The 24252-nt window shown below is 37.5% G+C and overlaps 1 protein-coding gene across 3 annotated transcripts in view; it reads right to left on the bottom strand.

Annotated features, from left to right (window-relative positions):
- VAPB (VAMP associated protein B and C) overlaps positions 1-23779 on the bottom strand; it is a 70952-nt gene extending 47173 nt beyond the window's left edge. Inside the window, exon 1 of one of the 3 annotated variants that reach the window (XM_016423270.2) lies at positions 23093-23779. In XM_016423270.2, coding sequence (XP_016278756.1) covers positions 23093-23150 — 58 coding nt within the window. In that variant the 5' untranslated portion in view covers positions 23151-23779. The remainder of the gene's footprint in view (positions 1-23092) is intronic. The other 2 variants (XM_007475672.3, XM_056812924.1) reach the window with 2 other exon arrangements.
- Between the last annotated feature and the right edge of the window lie 473 nt (positions 23780-24252).

Here is a 24252-nt window from a genome sequence, read left to right on the forward strand (position 1 = left end):
TCACACCCAGCAGATTGGCCAACATGATAGCAAAGGAAAGTGGTGAATGCTGGAGGGGATGTGGCAAAGTTGGGATATTAATTCATTGCTGGTGGAGTTGTGAATTGATCCAACCATTCTGGAAGGCAATTTGGAACTATGCCCAAAGGGCCATAAAAGACTGTCTGCCCTTTGATCCAGCCATAGCACTGCTGGGTTTGTACCCCAAAGAGATAATAAGGAAAAAGACTGCTACAAGAATATTCATAGCTGCACTCTTTGTGGTGGCCAAAAATTGGAAAATGAGGGGATGCCCTTAGATTGGGGAATGGCTGAACAAATTGTGGTATATGTTGGTGATGGAATACTATTGTGCTAAAAGAAATAATAAAGTGGAGGAATTCCATGTGGACTGGAACAACCTCCAGGAGTTGATGCAGAGTGAAAGGAGCAGAACCAGGAAAACATTGTACACAGAGACTGATACACTGTGATACAATCGAACGTAATGGATTTCTCCATTATTGTCAATGCAGTGTCCCTGAACATTCTGCAGGGATCTAGGAGAAAAAACACTATCCACAAGCAGAGGACAAACTGTGGGAGTAAAAACAAGGAAAGGCAACTGCTTGACTACAAAGGCTGAAGGGATATGTCTGAGGAGAGACTTTAAATGAACACCCCAATGCAAATACCAACAACATGGAAATGGGTTCAGATCAAGGATGCATGTGATACCCAGAGGAATCATGCGTTGGCTATGGGAGGGGTGGTGGGAGGTGGGGGGGAGGGGGAGAAAAAGAAAATTATCTTTGTTTCCAATGAATAATATTTGAAAATGACCAAATAAAATAATGATTAAAAGGAAAAAAAAAGTAAGGACTGTAACTTCCAAGGCTAAAAGAATTGCCTCTGAAGGCACTGAGAAGTTAAACTACTATCCCAGAGTCACATAGCATACATATAGTGCAATACTTGAACCCAAATTTTTGTAACTTTGAAATTTACACTTGCTTCTGAGAACAGTAAGCACTTGATAACTATGCAACTATGGAATTACATTAGGTTTTCCTTCTAGAAAACTATAAGGTACAGAGTGGAAATATTATCCTATTTGACAGATGAGGAAACTGAGACTCAGAGATTAAATGACCTGACTGGTATTAGCCAGTTAGGACTTGAACTCAGGTTCTCAAACTAAACGAAAGTATCTCTTTTCTAAGTCATGACTAGTCAAGTTAAATGAGATTGATATTATTGCACAGAATTAGCTTCCCTCCAAGATGAAAAGTGATTTATGAATCATAGGAAATTGGGTCAAAATTTCACGTCAATTACATTTTACAAGCAGGACCAAACAAACATGCCAAATCTAATGACCTTTTCTCAGTCTCTTCCTGGTATGCTCTAGGTTTTCCTGAAACTTCTCTTACTGTTTATCCTCAACCCATGTGACCACTCTTTCTCAGACTCCTTTACTAGGATCTTTATCCATGGTAAAGTCACTAATGATGTGTGTCCTCCAAGTCTCTACACTGGACCCTCTTCTCCATCTACGCTATTTGATTTAGCGATCTCTTCCATTCTCATGGAGTAAGCAGCCTATGGGTTTGGTGTTGGAAATGAGACTTTCAGGTCTTTCAACAATTAAAAAATAGTTTATTTATAGCCTTAACATAGAAAGGACATTCAACTAGGATATACTTCAAATAGATATTTTTCCATGACCTCCTGATTGCTGTGTGTCTAACATGGGATCTCAAATTCAATCCATTCAGAAAAGAATTCACTGTCTAAATAAAAAGATAAACTCAAAAGCTTGAACCTTGGTTTTCCTTAGTCGTATCTATCTCACACCACTTATCCATTCCATCATTTCTATCTTCATAATATTTCTCCAACATTTTTCTTTTCTCAGTCATACAACAAATCCTCAATACCTCTGGGCTGGATTATTGTAATATCTTTCTGGCTGATCTCCCTGCTTTCAATCTCTTATTACTCCAATCTCTCTTCCAACTATCAAAGGGAGGGTTGGATAAGGCAGAAGAACATCTCCCATAAATTAGTTTAAAAAGAAAATAATTTCTTTTGGAGGCAAGACCTGTGGTTTCATTAGGTAGCTCCAGGTAATAAACCCCCTCTACCAAAGCAGATCTGTATCTTCTGCAACTAGCCATATCACTCTGTCTTAGGATACTGAAAGGTTAATATGTAAGTCACAAACAACTGATAAGCCCAAGGTCACTCAGGTATAGCCTGGGATTTGAACCTGGATTCCCTGACTCCAAAGCCAGCACTTTGCTAAACAAGTGGTCTTTATGTGAGAGAATATCAGTCATTTTACCTCCTTTCCCTTTAGTCATGAACTAGGACACACAAACTCAATTTTTAAAATGGTCATTGATAAAACTATTCAAAATTATCACATGCATTTCACAAAACCATCATTTCCAAGAACATTTTAGTAAAAAAATTTTTTTTTTACACAGCAACAACTTATATTTATAAACTATCTTAAGGTCTACTTTCTTTACAACCACTCCACAGATTGTACAAATATTAACAAAACTTCTGGAGAGAATACAAGGAAACAGACTGATAGGATAAGTAACATACCAAAGTTTACATAGCTAGTTAAATTTCTTAGATAGGATCAGAACTCTGGTCTCCTGACTTAAAACTTAGCATTCTTTTGACTACCTCATATTACTTTTGGCTGTCAAAACAAATATGTATTTTGGCCTGGACTTATAATTTCATATGTGGAACCCCTGTGAGAAAACTTCTGCCAATACTAATGGGCACCTACTCTGCAACCTAATAGTCTTACATAGCATGGCACAGTGAATACAGCTGGCCCTTAGTCAGTAAGCCCCAGCCAGGTCAAGTCCCACTTCTAATACAAACTGGCTACATAAAGCAACTCTCTAAAATAGAATTGCTGTTGGTAGAATATAGGCTCTTTGAGAACAGGGACAATTTCATTTTTTCACTTAGTATTGTGAGGCACAGAGCCTGGCAAGTAGCAAGCACTTAATAAATAAATGTTCTTCTTGGCCTCAAAGGCTATGGCCAAGAGGTAGACATCAGAGAGGGAGATTTCAGCTCATGATGAAGATCAAAGGGCAAAGAAGAGGTGCATGGTTGGCATGAAAAGGCTGTATCACAAAAGGATATATGCATATAAAAAACTATGTCTTGCTTGTTTCTCTTTCTCTGAAGGTGGTTTATACTCCAAGGAATCATGTGGGAGAAGCAGTGTAAAGTATCCCCCCCCCCCCCCCCCCCCCCGCCCAAATGAATGACTGAAGATGAAGATGCACTGGTCATATAGTGAATAAAGGAGGCGGGGTATGCTATATTGGTCTTCCTGTAACACTAAGAGATCCTGAGGAAAGCACATGAGGGGGGCCCCCTGCGGCAAACTTATAGGAAAGCATGATCAAGTCACATAAGATAGCTAGGAATGTAACAGTTGGGTATTAACTCACACAAAGAAATAACCCAGAGAGGATGAGGAGCACAGTCACTGGAATATGGGAGCAGTAAAATAAGGAAAGACTTTTTCTAAGAGCACAGTCTGACAATGAATTGGAGAATAAGAGGGGAGAAGGAAAGATATAGGAAATTAAAAGTTCAAGGGCAAGCTGATGATTTTGAGGGGAGAGAGTGCTTCAGATATGGTTAGACTTGATTCAATTTAACCCATACTTACTGAATTGACTGTGGTCTTTGAGATTTCATCTCAATGAGATTCTATACATCTACATGCCAAAACACAAATCATCAAATATTTATTTTCATTTTACCAAAGGAAGAATTTCAAGTTATTTAAAAAAAAAAGAACAAAGGGATTATTAGAGAAATATAATCACATTTCTTAAGAAGGCAAAATTATGGTAAAATTAAATTGCCCAACTTTTACACACAAGATATCACCTGAAATGTGGAACATGACAAGAAAATGAAAATGAGAGAAGTTAAGCACAACCCACAACTTTTAACTATTAATTTAATTATATTATGTTCTTTTTATGACCCTTATGAGGCACCTATATGTGAAATAGCCATGGTAGTAGATTCCTCCCCCTCATTAGATTACATCTCTTCTGACTTTGAAACTCTATGTATATGAAATTGGATAATTCTATTATTTCAATTATCCCTCATAACAATCTTGTGTGGAAGGTAGAATAATTATCCCTTTTTAACAGATGAGTAAGCGGAAGCTCAGAGACAGAGGATCAAATGAAATATTTGTAAAGCACTTAACACAGTGCCTGGCACACATAGAAGGCATTTAATTAAATGTCTGTCTTTTCCCTTCCCCCAATGATATACTCTGGGTCACTGGGCAAGGAAGTAAATGAACTAGACCTGGAAAACAAAAAGGTTGTTTAACTTCAAAGTCCAGGGCTCTTTCTTGAAAGTTTGCAGGGATGAGGGGAAAGGCAGGCAGTGGATAGAGGTAGATAAAGAACCTCTCCTTTAAATTAGTTTAAAAGAAAATATTTTCTTTTGGAAGCAAGGCCTGTGGTTTCATGGGTGCAGTAGTTTCAGGGGAGAAACTCCCTCTACCAAAGTAGATCTATATCTTTCCTGCAACTAGTTTTATCATTTTACCTAAGGATAAGGAAAGGTTAACAAAAGAAGCATGTGTTAGACACTGGATCTGACACAGGTAAGAGGTGAGTTTTCTATCTACATCTCTCAAAAAGGGAAGATTATATCAATCTTGTCTAAAATATAGAACATAACCCAGTCACTTAAGAAGCACCTTCTTCACAAAGATCCTTTTTGATATGTGAGGTAGGTGGTACCACTTGGATCATTCCTCCCATCTTCCCTTGGACACTGTCAACCACTCAAGTACAGGCCCCTTGTCTCCTCACACTGGGGTTATTTTTGCTGGTGGGTCTGCCTGCCTCAAATTTCTCAGCATTCCAATACATTGTTCATTTGGTTACTACAGTGATTTTCCTAAAACCGAGATCTAACCATAACTATCCCACATCAATAAAAATACAGGAGTTCCCTATCATTTCCAGGATAAAATATAAAACTCTCTATTTTCCTTCACAGTTTCTTTCCTTCTTTCTTTCCTTCCTTCCTTCCTTCCTCCCTTACTTTCTGTCCTAGGAACAATTCTAAGACAGAATGGTGTAGGCTAGACAAACAGGATTAAATGACTTGCCCAGGGATACCTTGCAAGGAAATGTCTGAATCCAAATTTACATTCTATCTAGCTGCCCCTCCCAGTTTTCTTAGTATACCTTACTCCCAGGCCATATACTGTTCTATCCAGTAACATTGACTTCCTGGCTGTTTCGCAACCTAGTCACTCCATCTCTCAGCTTTGGCATTTTCTTTAGCTAATCCTCATGCCCTGAATTCTCTCTGGCATCTCCAGCTCCTAGTTTCCCTAGTTTCTTTCAATTTCCAACTAAAATCTCATCTTCTACAAGAAGCCTTTCCCAATTCTTCTTAATTCTCATGCTCTCTCTGAGTTAATTATTTCTTATTTATCTTGAATATAGCTGGCTTGTATATATTACTTTGTTGTCTCGCTCAATAGATGGTGAACTTGAGAACAGGGACTGTCTTTTGCTGTTTATTTGTTTGTTTTAAATCCTCAGTGTTTTGTGGAGTGTCTGGCATATAATAGAACTTAATAAATGTTTACTGACTGATTCCCATTTTACAGAAAAAGGAATAGAGGCTCAGAAACATCAAGTAGGTGTCAATGCTAGTATCCTTCTGACCCAAAACCAACATTCTTTCTCATAAGGTATACAAAGATGAGAGAAACAAATTCTTCAGGTTCTTAAACCTGCAGACTGAGTGTTAAAACAATGGATGTGCAAACATTTGTAAAAAGTCTTGCTCTAATAAACTCAAAATGATTAAATTCTAGAAATATTAAGGATAGATAAATTTACAGAGCAGGGAAGATAACAGTGCTTTAGGAGAAATGACTAAATTTCATTAAATTTTTAAATGCACTGTTTTAAGTTAAAAAAATTTAATCCTCTTTTTCAATATATTCTCAAGTTGGTGTCTGAAACTTAAATGAGGAGGCCATATCAATGTTTAAAAGGTTTCCCTTCAGCCCTTTGCCAAATGCAAAACATATAATTCTCCAAGGCAGAAAGATTCCCTTGCTTTTTAATGCCCCTCCTGAGGGACACTCAGGACTAGTGGCTTTAAAGCAATTCCTTCCCTCTTAATTAATCAACCAGCATTTGTTAATAAGCACCTACTATGTGCCAGGTATTGTTTTCTAAGAACAGTCGATGTTTTCCCACCCCTCCATCTCTCTGCCTAATTTCTTCAAAGGTAAAATAAATGTTTTGGCACTACCTTCTTCCTGAGGGGAAGATCTCTTCTCTAAATAGATGCAGCTGCCCCTTTTGTAACAAGGTTTACAAAGGTAGGCTATATCAGCTATATTAATGTTTCTGTGTCCCAAATTCCCATATGAATATATATATTAGCCATATATTATGTATCACACATATATCCTATATGCATGTACTTAAGAAACTTCAAAACATGCCCTCAAAGAAAAAATTTAACAACAGAATTTAGGAGTAGACAATTTTTAAGTAAGCATAAAATTATTTAAGAATAAGGGACAATGGAAGAAATATTTTTTTCTAAATTTGGTTTCTTTGATTGAACTGCCAACTTACACACAAATTCAATGCTTTAGAAAGGAAAATAAAACATTCCCAACAATTTGATTGGTTTTAAAAGTGGCACACATTTTGTTCCCATCCAGACAACAGAAAGTCTATCATTTGAAATTATCATACTTCATAAACAATTCCATCCCTCTACACAGAGAAACAGAATTTAGCAGAGAAATATCTTGGAGTTTGAAATGCTTCAAATACATTATTTCATTAACCTCTGTATTATCCCTGTTGAGTTTTATGGTCATTAAATATTAAATCCTATTATAGTAACAGAGGCAGTTCAATTTTTAAATCTCTTTTTAAAAATGTTGATAGAAAGTCAGACCTACAGACAGGAAGTCCTAGGTTCAAATTTGACCTGACATTTCCTGGCTATGTGACCCCTAGTCAAGTCACTTAATCCCAATTGCCTATCACTTTGGACTCTTATGCCTTAGAACCGATACCCAGGTTGCAAATGTAATGTCATACTCACGTCCTCACTCAATCAACAAACATTGTCTAATCTTTCATCAAGTCTTGTTGATTTGATCTCAGAAAAATCTTTTATTTTTATCCCCCTTTCCCTCCACTCTTAAAGCCACCACTCAAATTCTGGCCCTCATCACCTCTTGCCTGGACTATTGAAATAGTCTTATAATAATAGGCCTCCCTGCCTTAAGACTCTTCCCATAGTATTTCATCTTCCATTCAGCCACCAAAGTGATTTTCCTAAAATACAGGTCTGATCATGACATCCCATTCCCTTGTCAGTAAACTTTAATGGCTCCCTGTTACCTCCAGAAGCAAATATAAAATGTTCTGACTGGCATTTAAATATCATAATCTGCTCCTTTCTATCTTTTCAGTCCTTTACTCCTCCTCATACTTTAGGATTGAGTAATACTGGCCTACTTGTTGTTTCTTGGGCGTTACATTCCCTCTCTCATATCTAGCTATCTTCCATGCTTGGGAAAGTTCTCCCTTCTTACCTCTATCTTTTAACTTCCCCAAGTTTCTTTAAGATTCAACTAAGGATCTACCTTTTGCAGAAGGCCTTTTCAGATCAATCCTGCTAGCACTATCTTCCCCTGGGATAACCCATCTATTTTCTCCCTCCCTCTCTCTCTCTCTCTCTCTCTCTCTCTCTCTCTCTCTCTCTCTCTCTCTCTCTCTCTCTCTCTCTCTCTCTCTCTCTCTCTATATATATATATATATATATATATATATATATATATATATATAGATATAGATATAGATATATATATATATATATCTGGGACATCAGATAAGTGAACTTATTATTTCCCTGGAAACTTAAGAGTATTAGGGAGTTGCTTAGATCACTGAGGAGTTAAGTGACTTGCCCAGGGCCACACAGAAAAATCAATGTCAGAAGTGGGATTTGAACTATGTTCTTCCTAGCCTTGAAGCCACCTTTCTGTTTATTTGATCTTATTTCTTTTCATTAAGAGCTTAATAAATACCAATTTATCAGACTAATTCATAGCTCCATCAATAGTGTCCCTATGTTTGGACAGCTCCTCTAACAATGACTATTTCTATATTTTGTCATCTTTGAGTCATTTAATCCAATCAACATTTATTAGAAGACTACTACATTCAAGGGATAGGTACCTGGAGGAAGTAATTGGTAGGTTTCCCTAGTCTTAGATGAGAAGCTGGCAGAGAAAAGCTGGACCAAATCAATCTACAGACTACATTATCTATACTTTCCAGATAAAGAAAACATTAACTTTGAGCCTTTCATAACTTGTTACTGGTTCTAAAACCAAAGTTATCTCAAAGGCAAGATGGACCCTAAGACTCATTACTGGAGGGCAAGAATTCATAGAAGGCCCCAAACAAAGAATATGCTTTGCATACTTTACATAGGATTCAGAGATGAGTTGTCCTCCCCCAATGTTCTTTTCATAGTCTATTCTTGCCAAGAATGTCTCCTGCATACAAAACATAGAAGCCTGAATGTATACTTACTGAAAGATGACTTTTAGTATATTAATAGTCATGATTGTGTGCTTTGTAAAAAAAATAACATTATCACTTTAAACATGTTTAGAGTAGCTGTAATCTCATTTAAATTAAAACAGACCCCCCCCCCCCACTTAAAACTTGACAAAAGCTATTGAAATACACATTTGAAAAACTAGAAGACAACCATCCAGTAAATTGAAATATAAAGGCTGCTTTTCTTTAATGGAGTTCATGTTTTTAAAATTGAAAAATAGCCAGAAGCTTTACATAACAGCTTCATACTGCATGTACTCTATATACAGAGGAAAGGACTAAGATAGGCATAGCCTGAAGAAAAAATAGCTACACCATATTTGGTATTAATTATATACAGCTTTTCTAAAAGATTTTAGAAACTAGGTTTAAATAGACAAACTTTTGTTCACACCACAGAATATGTAAAAAAAGAGAAAAATCATAAACCATATTATTTTAACTCTTTTAGGAAAAACACACCCTAGCCTTGGTCATCATAGACGAGATGTAATTTCTTAGTGGACAGTTTGAATGCCTAATATTCCACAAGAAATGGAATAAAGTTGGCCTACATAGTGAAATATGAATATATTCCTTAAGTGGTCAAGCTTATAAATCAGAGATCAAGGATGTATTGGTCTATGGCAGTAATGGTGAACCTTTCAGAGACTTTAGAGACCAAATGACCAAACTACTGAATGTGACCCTCCCACTTTATCCAACACTGGGGAGGGAGGAATTGCTCCCATTGGGTTGCTGGGCAAAGGGGCTGGCCATGTGAGAAATGTCCTCAGGCATGTGTGGAGAGGGGGAAAGGTGCAGTCTCCTCTGGCATGCATACCATAGGTTAGTCAACAAGGATCTATGGTCTACTGAAACACAGTATTCCATAAAGCTGCATATCTATTAAAGACTTAATTCCTAGAACCATAAGATGTGCTGCTCCTTTGCATCCTGAAGAAAAATAGCATGATCCATTCAGAATTTTCTACCTTTCTGATTCAGTTTCCCTTTTTTAAGAAACACTAAAACATGTTTTTGCCCTCTTTAATCTGCCTGGGTCAATCTTTCTGATGAAGTTAATAGACAATTCCAGGCAAGGGTGTGTACAAGTCAACCTGAACTGGCTTGGGAGAACCAGTTGTTAAAATTTTTATTGTGAGCATTTCAATTTTGGAAATCAAATTAAATATAAATACAAATCTTGATTACATAAATATAAGGCTTGATTTATTGTTTTGTTGCCATTCACTATCACTTAATAAATGATGCAGATTTTAAAGTTTAAAGTGTACTTGATTTTTTTGATAGCTGTTAAGCATTTAACAGCACACTCCTGGTTGTAGCCATGAAAACAGCAAAGTGCTTTGCCAATGACACTAAACAAATTTGATAGGCAGACAACAGGAAAAAAATAAGTGTCTAGTTCACAGAATGCCTAGGAGGTCAGCTTAGAGTATGGGAATCCATTTGGTCCTGATCTGCTCCTGATTTCATTGAAGCAGAGAACTCCCTATGTGTGAACTCTCTACAAATGCAGATCAACATATTTTTGAACTTGAAGTTAACAGGGTCACAATCTGTGTAAAGTTAAGACTTGAACTCAGAGGTTCTTGGCTCCAAGGCATCATTAGGCCATAACTGCCATTTCTGTCATGGCAATATCATCCTGGAATTCACATCAAAAATTTTTTTGGCTTTCTTTCCTGATGAAGCTAATGAATTTACGTTGTAGAAATGAGTATGTTCTTTTTTATTTGCCATAAAAGAACAGAATTTAAGAACTGAAAGTGGTTCAGAGGGCATCTGGTTAAACTAATAATAACAATAATAGCATTTGTGTAATTCCTTAAGGGATGTAAAACACTTTGTACTTTTTTTTTTCTAGGTCTCAACTTTCTTTCATCATAAATCCTAAAACTAGATAAGGAGGGGAAACAGAGAAGCCTGGGCATGGTAGAGCTTGGCTGAACCCACTCTCAGAATACAGAGGAATGAAAGATGCAAGTGAACAAATGCTCTTCTGAAAAGAAATATATATAGGAAGGAGAGAGAGATAGGCAGATCTTTATCCCTCCTCTCTTCAAGGGAAGGTCCAACCTGAGAAAAAGTCAGGAATAGAGACTTCAGCTACTTGAGGCTGCCTCCAGGCTTAAGCCCTCAGTCCAGGTGTAGGGACAACAAAGAGGTTGAGATTCACAGTCTAGGGCCACGAATGTCCACAAATTAGATCCCCACAAATCAGTAAGTACAGGAACAAGAATCTGCAAAATGTGGTAGACAGCTTCTGCTTAAAGACTTTATGACAGAGGTCTCACTACTTCCCCCAAGGTCATCCAATTCACCTCCCCACACACAAATAAAACTCTTACTTTCTGTCTTAGTTACAATCTAAGACCAAAAGGGAAGGACTCCATAAACAGGATTAAGTGACTAGCCCAAGGTCACATGGCTAAGAAGTAAGGGAGCCCAAATTTGAACCCAGGTCCTCCCAACTTCAGGCCTGGTGCTCTATCTATCTCACTGTCTGATCCATTTCACTTTTATTCCAATTCAACAACACATTTATTAAATACTTGCTATGAAAAGGGTACTGAGTGAGCGTACTTAGGGATATAAAGATCAAAATCAAATAGCTCTTTTCTTCAAAAAGCTTACATTGTATTTAGAAAATTTCTCCAGGGATAATTTCATAGTTCCCTTAGTATTCCCCAGGCCGAGGAGTGTCTAGCGCATGGTGGGTGCATAGTACCTGACTAAGGACTACTCCAATTATGATAAAGTTTTTCCATTTATCAAGCCTAAATCTACTTCTCCAACTGAGATCCAGAATTCCTAATTGTAACAAAGTTAATCTCTCTTTCACATGACAGTTTCTCAAATACTGCTGTCATGTCTCCGTTAAGCCTTGAGGGGCAGGGTGGTACTTTGTCTGAATTTGGTACAAGTCACTTCATCTTTCTGGACCTGTTTAGAAAATGAGGGGTTTGTATTAAATGACTTGTGAGGTGTCTAAATCTATGCTAAATAATCCCCAGGTCTTCCAGCAGATGCTCATACAGCCTTTTCTCCAGTCCTCTCATGATCTTGGTTAAAAATCAAGGCTGTATGTACATGAACTCCAGAAGAACCCTGAGACCAGGGCAGAGGACACTTGCCTCATTCTGGACACTGTACCTTTCTTAATGGAGCCTATTCAATTGGGGTGGCCAGGTGCCACAGTGGTTTGAGTGCTAGCCCTGGAGTCCAACAAAACTAAGTTCAAATCTGACCCCAAACATTTGCTATGTGGCTTTGGACAAGTCACTTATCCTATTTCCTCATCTATAAAAATGAGCTGGAGAAGGAAATGTCAAATGACTCCACTATCTTTACCAAGGAAAATCCTAAAAAGGAGTATGAAAAGTTGGATACAATGGAAAACGACAACAAATTCAATTCAATTTATTAAGCTCCCTGTATGTGCCAGGCTTTGAGAGAAGCAAAAAAAAAAAATCCCTGCCCTCAAGGATCTTACAAATTAAAAGGGGTAACAATATACAAATATACACAAAACAAGCTATATATATAGGATAAATAGGAAATAATTAATAGTGGAAAGGCACTAAAATTAAGAGGAGCTAGGGAAGGCTTTTCCCTAAGGTTGATTCCAGTTGGAACTTAAAGGAAACCAAGGAGGCCACTAATCCTAGAACGGAAGGTTCCCAGGTTTAGGGAATTGACAGAGAGGATGCTCAGAGGTGAGAGATGGAATATATACTGTTAGGGGAAACATCCAGGAGGCCAGTGTCAGGGGTTTGAGGAGTGCTCATCAGAGAGGTAAGGTATAATAAGAATGGAAAGGTAAGTGTGGGCTAGGTTATTTGCTCAGGGAGGCAATAGGAAGCAACTGAAGTTTATTGAAGGGGGTGAGAAGTGTTGATCAGACCTGAAGTTTAAGAAAATCGATTTAGTGGCTGAATAGAGGATGGACTGGAGTGAGGAGAGACTTGAGGCAGACATACCCACTGGAAAGTTATTATAATAAGCCTAATGTGAAGAGATGAGGACATTATTAGCTGTCAACTACTCATTCAAATCTATCTTGTAGTTCCATTGAATGCCTTTGAACTTTTCAAAGAACTAGTGTCTAGCCCTACCTCTCCCATTCTGTCCTTGCAAAGTTGATTTTTTGGACCTAAGTATGGGACTTTACATTTTTTTTCTCTCAACTATCATATTAGAGGGCTCTAAATTTACCTCCTCCAAATTTCTAGGGTATGACGACCCATGTGGTATAGTAGAAAGAGTCCTAGACTTGAAATCAGATCTAGTATTGAATCAAGGCTCTACAGTTGCTTTCCATATGACTTTGGGTAAGTCAGTTCATCTTTAGAGCCTCCTTTGTAAAATGGGGATAATGATGCTTATATTACTTATACTGGGCCATTATGAGGATAACATATAATGCTATGTATAAAACATATAAAAGCCATTATAAATAATCAAAGTAGTAGTAATATTTCAAATCCTTTCTCTCTTTCAATTATATATGACTGGTCTGATACCCATGGGTACTTCTCAGTCTCTCAAGTGGCATTCAGGACTCAAGTGGTTGTATATGTTGTAAAGTGCACCTTATAAGAATTAAAAAACAAAACAAAACATTTGTTCTAGATATTTCTAATTTAATAAATCCATAGTGTCCTTCAGTGTCCCTTCTTAACTAATACAAAAACTTGCTATACCCTTCTTTCTAAAGAAGGTAGAGAATTCTTCAATAGATTCAAAATGGATAAACAACCTAATTATTAAATGTCATATTTTTCAAATGGGACAATTAGATCAGGTACCTTTCACAGTTATTGTTGGGAGATGAATTCTTAGACAAAAAAGGAAAAAAGATATTTAATATTTTATTTCATGTTATTTATTTTTAGAAATGAATATTCATATAAAACCACAACCTCAAAACAAAAATCCAAATAAACAAGTGAAAAATTTAATGTTTTCATCTGCATTCCAATTCCAACAGTTCTCTTTCTCTGGAGGCATTCTTTGTCATAAATCCCTCAGAACTGTATTGGATCAGGAAAAGGAGAGATTACAAAAGCTAAGAATAATAATTTTGATTATGGTATGATGAAAAGCTTTTGTGGATCTTGGAAGTAGGAAAAGGAAACTGCTAAATTGGGAGGGATGTGGGTATGGGGGAACAGGGAAACTGCATCAAATATCTTTCTTAAGGGTCTATATCTAAGATACAGAGTGAACTAATAATATATATATAATATAAATGCCTCTAATGGCAAAGTGTTCAAAGGATACAAATAGCTCTCAAGAGAATTATAAATTGTTAACGAACTATTAGAAAATAATAAACTATTATCAAAGATTGTTATGAATCACTAAGAATAAGAGATGCGCAAAGCAAAACCTTGCAGTTTCATCACACAGCGACAAACAAGCAAGGATGAAAGAGTCCATATTTGAGAGGCTTTAGAAACACAGGTATGCCAATACCCTGCTGCTGGAGCTATGAATTGGTCTAACTACTATTTAAAAACCACAAAAAAAGCAAAACCTGAGAATTGAAACAAGTATGTGTTCCGAGGCAGAAAAGCAGTAAGGGGCAGGCTATTGGGGTTAAGTGACTTGCCTAAAGTTACAGAGGTAGGAAGTATCTCAGGGCAAATTTGAACCCAGGACCTCCTGCCTCAAGGCCTGGCACTTGTTTAAAAAATGAATAAGGTGCCCAAAGTCTTTGACCCAGAGATCTTATTTTTATCCAAATCAATGATAGAAAAAACTGATCCCATCCACACTAGAACTAAAAACAAAGATGCCTGTACACTGGGGAATGGCTAATTTAAAAAACAGAAGAACATAACAGAAAATGATTTTATTGTAATGACTAAAATTGGCTCCAGAGAAGAAATGAGAAAACACACCTACTTTGTAGACATAGGGGCTGAAGAAATGAAACACTGCTTTCAGATTTGGTTATGTATTGGTTAGTTTGTTGAACCATCTTCCCCACCTCCCTTGCACCACTATGAGGAATAGCTTATTGGGAAATAGAGGGAAAGTGAAGAATTTTGAAATAAAGATAATATAAAACAAAAAAAATCAGTAAAAAATGAAAAACATACCTCATAATCTCAAATAATTCAGGTATTATTAACTTTGGGGATTATCAGTACTAAGAAACATCAAATATTCACATTATTAAAACCTATGGACTTTACAAAACTTATCACAATCATGGAACATAAGGTGATAGTTTGTCAGTTCATGAAAGAAGCAGTCTGTTTGACTTTACTTTTTGTATCTCAGTCCCCTCCATGAAAAGTTGTTCTATGTAATCTCTTGGATCTCTTCCACATAGAAACATTCTGTAATCACTCAAGACTTTCTACTAAAACTAGGTCTCTCTTCTTGACCCCCAAGTTCCCAAAAGGCTTTTAATATTAGACAATTTTCTAGAACATCTTTCACTTTAATTTTCCTTCATAATGCCAGTCTCTTCCCCCTTTGGCAAAAACTAATTTTTCCCTATCATTCCCATAAAGTATAAAACAAAATAAAAAACCAACCTCTACTCCACTGTTAAGGAAATATATATTCCCTAAGATTCAAATTCCTTTTTTCTTCCCTCTTGATGTTTTTTAGGTGTACAGAGACTATACAGACACACTCAGAATCCCATACCACTGGAAGCAATTCTTATCTAGGTAAAAAGTCCTAATGATAACATCTATTTTCTTCAAGTACAGACAGTAACTATAGAAATAGAGGCAGTCCTACATAGGACTTTCACCAAGGAGAGTTTTTGTCTACTTATTATGCTTAAAAGTTCCATTTTCTTCCTCTTTCCTTTCCTACTCCAAACAGCTTTCAATTATTAAAAGGCTGGAGTTGGGATTTAGCTAATAGTTGAGGAATCTGGTGCCTATTGAAATGCTAAGTATGCATTGACATAAACAACCCATCAGATACCAGCAGGGAACTATATAAATCTACCAGCAACATTTTATTCTGGGTGCTTAAAAGACTAGCCACAAAAAGGGGAGAAATGATACGGATAATCAAGGGTTGGTATTGGTAATAATCTGCTAAAGAATATAGAACAGTTGTAGGAAGGAACTTTTACAACTTTAATTATTAATATAAGTACTAAAAATACAATTAATTTGAAAAGTAATGGGGAGAGGGATGTGCTTCTAGATTTTCCCAGTGGTATTTCACTACTGGGAGCACCAGCAAATCACCCCAATTATATCAAAACATTACTCAGACATCAACAATTTGCGGATAAAAATAATGCTTACCTAGAAAACTACTACATAGATAGATACTATTGTTACACAGACACATTTAGTATCTTTAAACAATCTACTTTAAATGAACTCGGTTCTCTTTAAAAAAAAAAAAATTAGGTTCCTTAATAGCTCTTGTTACACAGTGGAAGCCCACAGCTTCAACTGGTCAGATGACATACTTTAAAAAGCACATAGTGCACATTGTCAACAGTCCTGAGGAATCTTGGACACATGGTATGATAGGAAAAAAACTGAAGAGACAGGGATCAAATACTGAATACTATAAAATGAGGATATCAGTTTAGGTAAAATAGCTCGGAATACCATAGGGCAACTTTGTTACTGATTCATGAACTAATACCAAAAGGATACCTCTAGATTACTAAATCTAGTAGGCAAGAATCTGCCAAAGCATTGAAGATTTATTAAGCACCTAATGGGGAAGTTAGGAGGTTATAAGGGAATAGAGAGCCAGGCCTGCAGACAGAAGGTCTGGGTTCAAGTGTGATCTCAGATACTTCCTAGCTGTGTGATCCTGAGTAAGTCATTTAATCCCAATTGTCTGGCCCATTATTGCTTTTCTGTATTGGTATAAAAGGAAAGGGTTTAAAAAAAGAAAAAAGTGTACCTACTGTGCGCCAGACACAATTCTAGGAAGTACAAACAAATGCAAAAATCACAATCCCTTGTCCTAAAAAATTTTACATTCTCTTTGAGAAGCCATGCTTTGGTGGATGGAAGTCAGCACTCTGTCTCTCTCTTTTTCATTGTTGCTAAAGAGTGTACTGATCTGTCTTAAATACGGCCATTATTTATGGCAACTTGTTCAAAAGCAAATATGGAGATGCTTACAGAGATCTCTGTCGAAATTAAAATATCATGCTCTTAAAATCTAGGTTGGGCCAATGATGAGAAACAATAACCAATAATTTTTTCTATCAATTGGCTTCAGTTCCTCTTCAGCCCTATGCCCTCACTGTATGGTGGTGCATATGCCAAGGAGATAGTTATCTGTACTTTGCTGATCTAAAAGAAAAATGTTATATAATATTCTTAGACAAATGGTGTTATTAATAATATGTAAGAGTTTACCTTTTGGAGAAGTGTCAATTCATACTATTTTAATAAATGTGCAAGATGGAAAACTGCCAAAAAACATTAAAGAATATTAACCATATGTGTTAACCACCCATTTTCAAAGAAGAATCACCACTATTAGATGGGTGTTTGGCCACTTACAATAAACATAACAGGTCACTAGAGTCTGGTTGCCTTTTCTGAGAGGTTAATGTAAATAAAAGAAGAAAATTCTTGAATGAAAAAACTCAGAAGTATTTTCATTTCCAAGGTAGTACTTCTTAGTGAATATTATTAATACTGGGTGAAGAGTCCAAAAGAAGTAGTACCAAATCTCACTTCAGAGGCCAGTTATGGGACTCAGGACAAGTTACCTAACCTCTAGGTGTCACATGTAATTCTCTAAATTTATCTAGGGATATTTCTCTTAGTGGAGGGAACCTCTAAAACTGGAGAAATCACCGATTTTTTTTTCTAGTCCAATATTCCAGTTCATAAAAAGACTCAAGTAGGACAAAACCAGGAGACAGATTTGACCTGTGAAGGTATATGCAGAAGGTTGATAAATTGCAGTCATTCTGGTGAGCAAGTGAAGGGCTTCTGTTTAGGGTGGAGTCAACCCACATTATATGAAAAACAAATGACTCCTTAAAGATTGTAGAGATTTACTTACATTAACCCAAAAGATCCTCACAACTATCCCTAGAGGTAAGTATTTTAGGTATTATATTTATATGTATTTTATTATACTGTATTTATATCATTTGGCAGATAAGGAAATTGAGGCAGACAATGGTTAAGTGACTGGCCCAGGGTCATACACCTACTGTTTAGGTGGAATTTGAACTGGGTCTTCCTAACTCCAGATCTATTATATCATCCAGCTGAATCAATATACATTCAAAATGTTAAGTTATAAACACAGTTTACCCTCAGAGTAGCCTGTGTTTCTATACACTAATTCAACAAAAGAGCATAGAGTTAAAGCTGGGGTCATTTAATTGTTTTGTTTATTTGTTTGTTTTTTTAAATCCCTACCTTCCATTTTAGAATCACTACAAAATATCAGCTCCAAGGCAGAGGGGCAGTAGGAGATAGGCAACTAGGGTTAAGTGACTTCTCCTGGGTCACATACCTAAGAAGTGTATCATTTAGTTTTTAACATCCTCATTTAAAATTAGGTTTAAACCTAGGTCCTGGAACCCTGATTACAACACTTTTTGAATTATGTTGCAATAAAGAAAGGTGCTAACAGTTATAGTTCAAACTAAAGAACTAATGTTATCTATTAAAGAAAGGATAATTAAAAAGTACCATAATTAAATTAATTGGTAGGTTTTTGTATGTTTACTTCCTCAAAAATTTTTTGGAATGCAATTTAGACAGGAAGATGAGAGGTGGCTTCATTTTTCTCCAAAAAACTCACAAGTTTGTTCTAAGTTATTTAGTCTAAGGATGAAATAAACCCACCCATCTCAGAGTCAAGAGTCACAACAGTATAGATAGATTATCTATCTACCTTAGAGAGTAAAGAAAATCCTTTGTAAAAAAACCATCACTACTTTTGAAAAGGTTATGTCCTTTACTTGTCCTAGGTCTCCCATGGCAATTCCAGTAACTTTCCAGAAAAAAATTTTCAAGTTCAAGCCATCCATCCATTCAGCCTTCCTTTTATTAAAAGGTAGGCTCTTTGAGGGCAAGAACAGTCTCTTTTTAAAAATTCTGTATCCTTAGTGATTGACAAAAACATAGGTCAACAAGCACTTTATTAACTACTTACTATATGCCATGTATGTTAAGCTCTGGGGATAAATAGAAAGGCAAAAAAAGCCCAGGTCCTCAAAGAATTCACATTCTAAAGGAGGAGGCAACATGTAAATAACTATATGTGGAAAAGCTATCCCCACAGGTGTATATAAGTAGAGGGTGTGTGTATGTGTGTGTAATATATTATGTATATGTATATTATATGTATATATATTATTTGTGTATATATATATATTATATGTATAATATATTATATATATGTATATAATAATATAATATGTGTGTATATTACACACACATACACACACAGGTATACTGGAGGCAACACATGATAGACTCTTAATGTTTTTTAATTAATTCATTTAAATGTGATTCATTATTTTATTATAATCCCTTAAGACCAATGCCATACACTAGTGAGAACTGTAAAAGGTCTGAGATTATGGAACAGAACAGAGGTAGTCAATATACATGGCTATGAATTTATAATCCTTGCTGGCCTCATCAACTTTGGAGTTAATTGCCCTACTTTATTCACATGAATAAAACATAACATAATAAAAGCACTGGTTTTCAGAGTATGATTCAGGACCCCTAGGAGACCTGAGCCCCTTTCAGGGAGTCCTCTAAAACTATTTTCATGGTAATATTAGGACATCATTTGCCTATTAAAATACTCCTTTCTATCATTATAAGGGTGAATTTACTCAAAACACTTTAACTAAAACAACAGATTGAATGCAGAAGCAGATTTGAGAAACTTTATCTGGTTTCTACTAAGCTGTCTTCTATTAAGCCAGACATTAAAGAGATTTGCAAAAATATGTCACTCTTCTCATTAACTTTTTTTGTTTGGAACATAGTCATTTCCCCACAAAATATGTTATTTACATTAATATGCAATGAATTTATTGTATTTTAAAAGAAATCCATTTTAATATGTAATAGGATAAATAATAATAAATATTTTGGAATTCAACGAAAGTTCTATGAGACCTCGATAGTTGAGACATTAAAAAACTCATGAGATCAATAAATTTGAAAAACAATGTGAAAGAGTATGAAGGAATTCTATACAATTCTTGAAGAAGGGCTCTTAAAAATTTTTTTTTGAAGAGTAAATGGCTCTAGCTCACATTTGGAGCATGGTGGTTTAATCCAAAAACTTCCCTAGAAGTACTTTTCTTAGATTGAGAAAAGAGATTTACCCAGGAGTGAATAGATAAGAAAAAGGCAGGGACTAGGCCTTGGGAAAAGGTAGGTCACATGAAAGTTGCCAATGGGGTGAGAGCAACACAAAAGACACACAGGCTTCCTGCCTTGGGAATCCCAAAGTCCACAATCTCTAGGAATGGGTTTCCTGATTCTGACCAAAAAAAGCTTTGGGTTATTGCTGACATCTAATAAATACTTCATAAAAACTAACTTAGCATTACTCTCTTTACATTCCTCCAGGAAGTCAACAGTCTGATCATTTTTCTTTGTTTTAATATTTAACAACACAAGACAGTACAGTCATGTTTGCGGCTTAAAATAAAAGACTGAGCTAGATAACTGAAACAAATACTAATTCCTTTCTTTTGTAGTGATGTATATATTGCAGCACACCCACACAAAAATTTAATAGAAAATAGTCTTAGGAGATACAAATCAAAGTCATTCTTAGGTTGCTTATTCCCTAATAATAGAGTCTAATATATAAGAACAGCTCAAAACAATGAATATTTCTATTGCTCCCTTCTTCCCTGAAATGTCTTACACATTTATCTTTTCCTTTAAGGTATTCGCTTTTTCCTGCATTGTAATGAATTTGATCTCTGCAGAACAAGGACTGCTGATGAGTCTCTCTAGCTAATTTTATAAAGTTCAGTTTATAATTTAATCTTTATAAAGATACTGATAAATTCCTTCGGAGTTCCTAAGTTCCATAGGTACTTGTCCTTCATATGCTACTTGGCATATACACTGAAAGTATAGTTGCTTTGAGTGATGTGATTTCTGAGATTGACTCTCCAGCAATGGAAGCACTAAAAAATGTTTTTCCTCCTCCTCTTTTCCGGAAAGCCTACTTCTTGCCTTTCATAAGGGTTTCCACATAAAAATGAATCATCTGACAATAAAGATGGAACACTGGACACAGACTATTTCAAATATTATCATAGAATCATTTTGAGCTGGAAAGGCCCCTTAGAGGTCATCTAGTCCAACCTCCTCATTTTACAAATGAAGAAACTGAGGTCAAAAGAGAGGTTTTTGCTCAAGAGGTATGCCCAAGTTTAGGATTTAACCCCAATGTTCACCTCAGAGTTAGTGTTTTTTGTTGTTGTTTTTTTGCACTATACCATACTGACTCTCAAAAATACCTCTTCTTTTAGTAAAGTGCCACCTTTATATTCGATCACTAGCAAAAAAGAGAAAAAAGAAAAAGTCATTCCAAACTTCAGTGGCATTTGTGATACCCAATATACATTAGTTTTCAGAAATTAGCTCAGTTACTGCTTATTTGCATCCAACACTTTAAATGCTGGCCTCCTCCTTTAAAGATAGTTTGTCATCTTTTCTTGCCAAGATACTAAAAAGATAATCTAACAACATGTTGACTTGAAAGCATAGAATAGGTTTAAAGAGAATAGCAAGCAGATAAATAACCTTCCAAAATGACACTAGCACTCCTCTAGGGACGTGATTATGGCCTGGCAACAATTTTCTAGTGGTCCAGAACAGAATTCCTCAGGCTTTCCCTAGTTACAGATGTCTCCTTTCTCTACTCCTGGGGACTTAGGTGAATGAAGTTGGAATGTATTGAGAAACAGTAATGACCAAGGAATGATTTTAAGGGAAAACAGCAATCTAATTTTAACTGAAAACTAGCCAAACCTATGTTGACAGATGCATTTTATCCAGGCATAAAAAATAACAGACAACTATTCGTGTCAGCCCTTATTATTTTACACACCTGGGTGATGGCCTTCAGGAACAACTCTAGTGGAAATCACTATTCTACCAACATTTGCTAAAAAAAAAAATCACCGTAGATTATCCGGATGGCATAGTAAAGTAGCAACTAGCCTACATGCTTTCAGAACAGTTATTAAGTTGCAATATCCTGTATGACAGCATTAAGCACCTCTTTTGGCAGCTTCAACTATGTGGGGTTACTTAATTTTAAAAAGGAAACGTCAAGTCCCTGAACATTCAGTGTCCAGTTTCTGTTTTATTCTACAAAATGACATCGATAGTTTTGGGATGTTTTCTACAGACATGTCAAGAGATAAGCAAAACAACGAGTAAACGTGATATGCCGACAAACACTGGGCTAAAGGCCTTAGATTTTAGGTTTGCTTGCAAATACAAATTAGAACCAGTTGCATACATTGCATTCGGCACCCTCTCTTCTAAGCCCCGGTAGCCCTGACAGTTTTCTGAGGAGCAAAGAGAGAAAGGCATGAACACCAAAAAAGAAAATAGAATTTCCTTAGGTTGCTCCCAAGAAAGCTTAGACACAACACCTTTGTAGGAATGGCTACAGAAAGATACTAAAAGTATGCAGAAACCGGGATAGCTTCTCTAGGTATATAACTGGGCTGGGGAATGGGGGTAGGAAGGAGATGAAGGAAACAATCTAATAAAGTCAAGTCATTTAAAAAAAAAAAAGAAACATTCCCCAAAGAAGAAAGGTAATAGACATTTCAAGATTTCTTTTCGTTGCACATCAGAACATCCTGAATATGGGGCGTGGGGGAAGAGGGTAGGAAAAACCCCGTCGTCCGGTCCCGTACAAACCCGAGGCCCGAAGCTCAGCCCTTCCCCCACCCCCCCACCCCAGCTCCCGGCTCCCACCCAGTTCTCCAGACGCTGACATGCAAACGCCCAGTGAGCAGCACCGGCCCTGAATCAGAGGCTTCCTACTTCAAGCTATTCGCCTTCTCTTCTCTTTGGGGAGCATGGGGTGTGGGAAGAGGAGTAGGGGTTGGGAAAGGAGCGAGGAAAGTGGGGCCCGGTCTACAAATATATAAGATTCGGATCCGGAGAATACAATAAACAGGTGGACGCCCCTTCTAAACGCATTTTCCTGGGCGGGGGAAGACAATTTAAGGCTTTAGAGGAGGTAGTCGGGGGAGAAGAGATCTCAAAGCGGCAAAGACGCACTCACTGAGAGAGACCTGATAAATAAACCTGAAGGACATTTTATTTGCTCCAGTCTCTCCCGGGCCCCCGGAAAATGGCTGCCAGTGGCTGCAAACGCCCGGGCGAGTGGCCGGGTCCCCGCGCTCTTACCTTTGAATTTGAGCTCGTGCTGCGGCTCTAGGCTCAGAACCTGCTCCACTTTCGCCATATTCCTCGGATTTTGGGGGGAGGGGGCGGGGGCGGGAGAGGGGGTGGAGGCTGCTGCTTCCAGCTGCACCAGTTTTAGAGACCCGTGGAGATTAAAATAAAGATGACATGGAATAATATTTTTTTAAAAAAAAATTTAAAGAAACAGAGAGAAAGCGGAGAAAGGTCGCAGGGAACTGGTACAGGGCGTGCGGCGGCGAGATGCCCAGGGAACCTAGCAGGGGCCCGGCACACTCACACACTCACTCGCACACACACACGCACTCACGCACGCACGCACACGCAGACCCACAGCCAGACCCAGGGAGAGGGAGAGGCAGAGAGAGAGCAAGCAGCAAAGGAGGAAGAGTTAGGAGGTAGTGGCGGCAGCAGCAGCAGCAGCAGGAGGAGGAGGCGACAGTGATGATGCAGCATGAAGGGGGCCAGAGAGAGGCCGGAGCTGACGTAGCGATCACTGCAAAAGCCTTTTCCTTCTTTAAACCCACCTGGGCTTTTTCCAGCCCGGGGAGAATGTGCGCGTGCTAGGTTCGATTGGACTGAGAGGGAAGAGCTCGCGCGCAAAGAAGGGAAGGAGAGGAGGGCCGCGCGCCCAGGCGAGAGGGCGTGGTGCTCGGGGCGCCTTGGGTTGTGGGGTAGGAGGCCTGGGACCCCCAGGAGGATGGGGGGCTAAGAGCCTCTTGTCTAGCCAGGGAGGAGGGCCTGGGAGCGTACGCGGTCGCACACACGCATTGGTGTGGGGAGCAAAGGCACCCACGGCCCTGGCCTTTATTTCTGGAGACTACCCTAGTGCCTGTCTGGGTGTGGGTTGCGGACTTTTACCACTCTTTGTAAGCCCCTGAGAGTCACTTTTGCCCGGAGGTCACCTGGCAGGATGGCGCCAGGGTCCCGTAGTGGAACTAAGGCTTTCAGTAGCAGCACTGTTGACGTGAAGATGAATTTTAACTCAGAGAACATGTGAATGAACCTCAGCGACCCAGATGCAAATGTATTATTTTGACTATTTTTAATGCTGGTGTATAACCTTTAAAACAGTTTCTAAACAGTCGTAATCATTAGATTCTTTAATCTGTTAGATGGGCAGGCCTGGAGATAGTTACCCCCGT

This window comes from Monodelphis domestica, chromosome 1, assembly GCF_027887165.1.
Source record: "Monodelphis domestica isolate mMonDom1 chromosome 1, mMonDom1.pri, whole genome shotgun sequence".
Lineage (NCBI taxonomy): Eukaryota > Metazoa > Chordata > Mammalia > Didelphimorphia > Didelphidae > Monodelphis > Monodelphis domestica.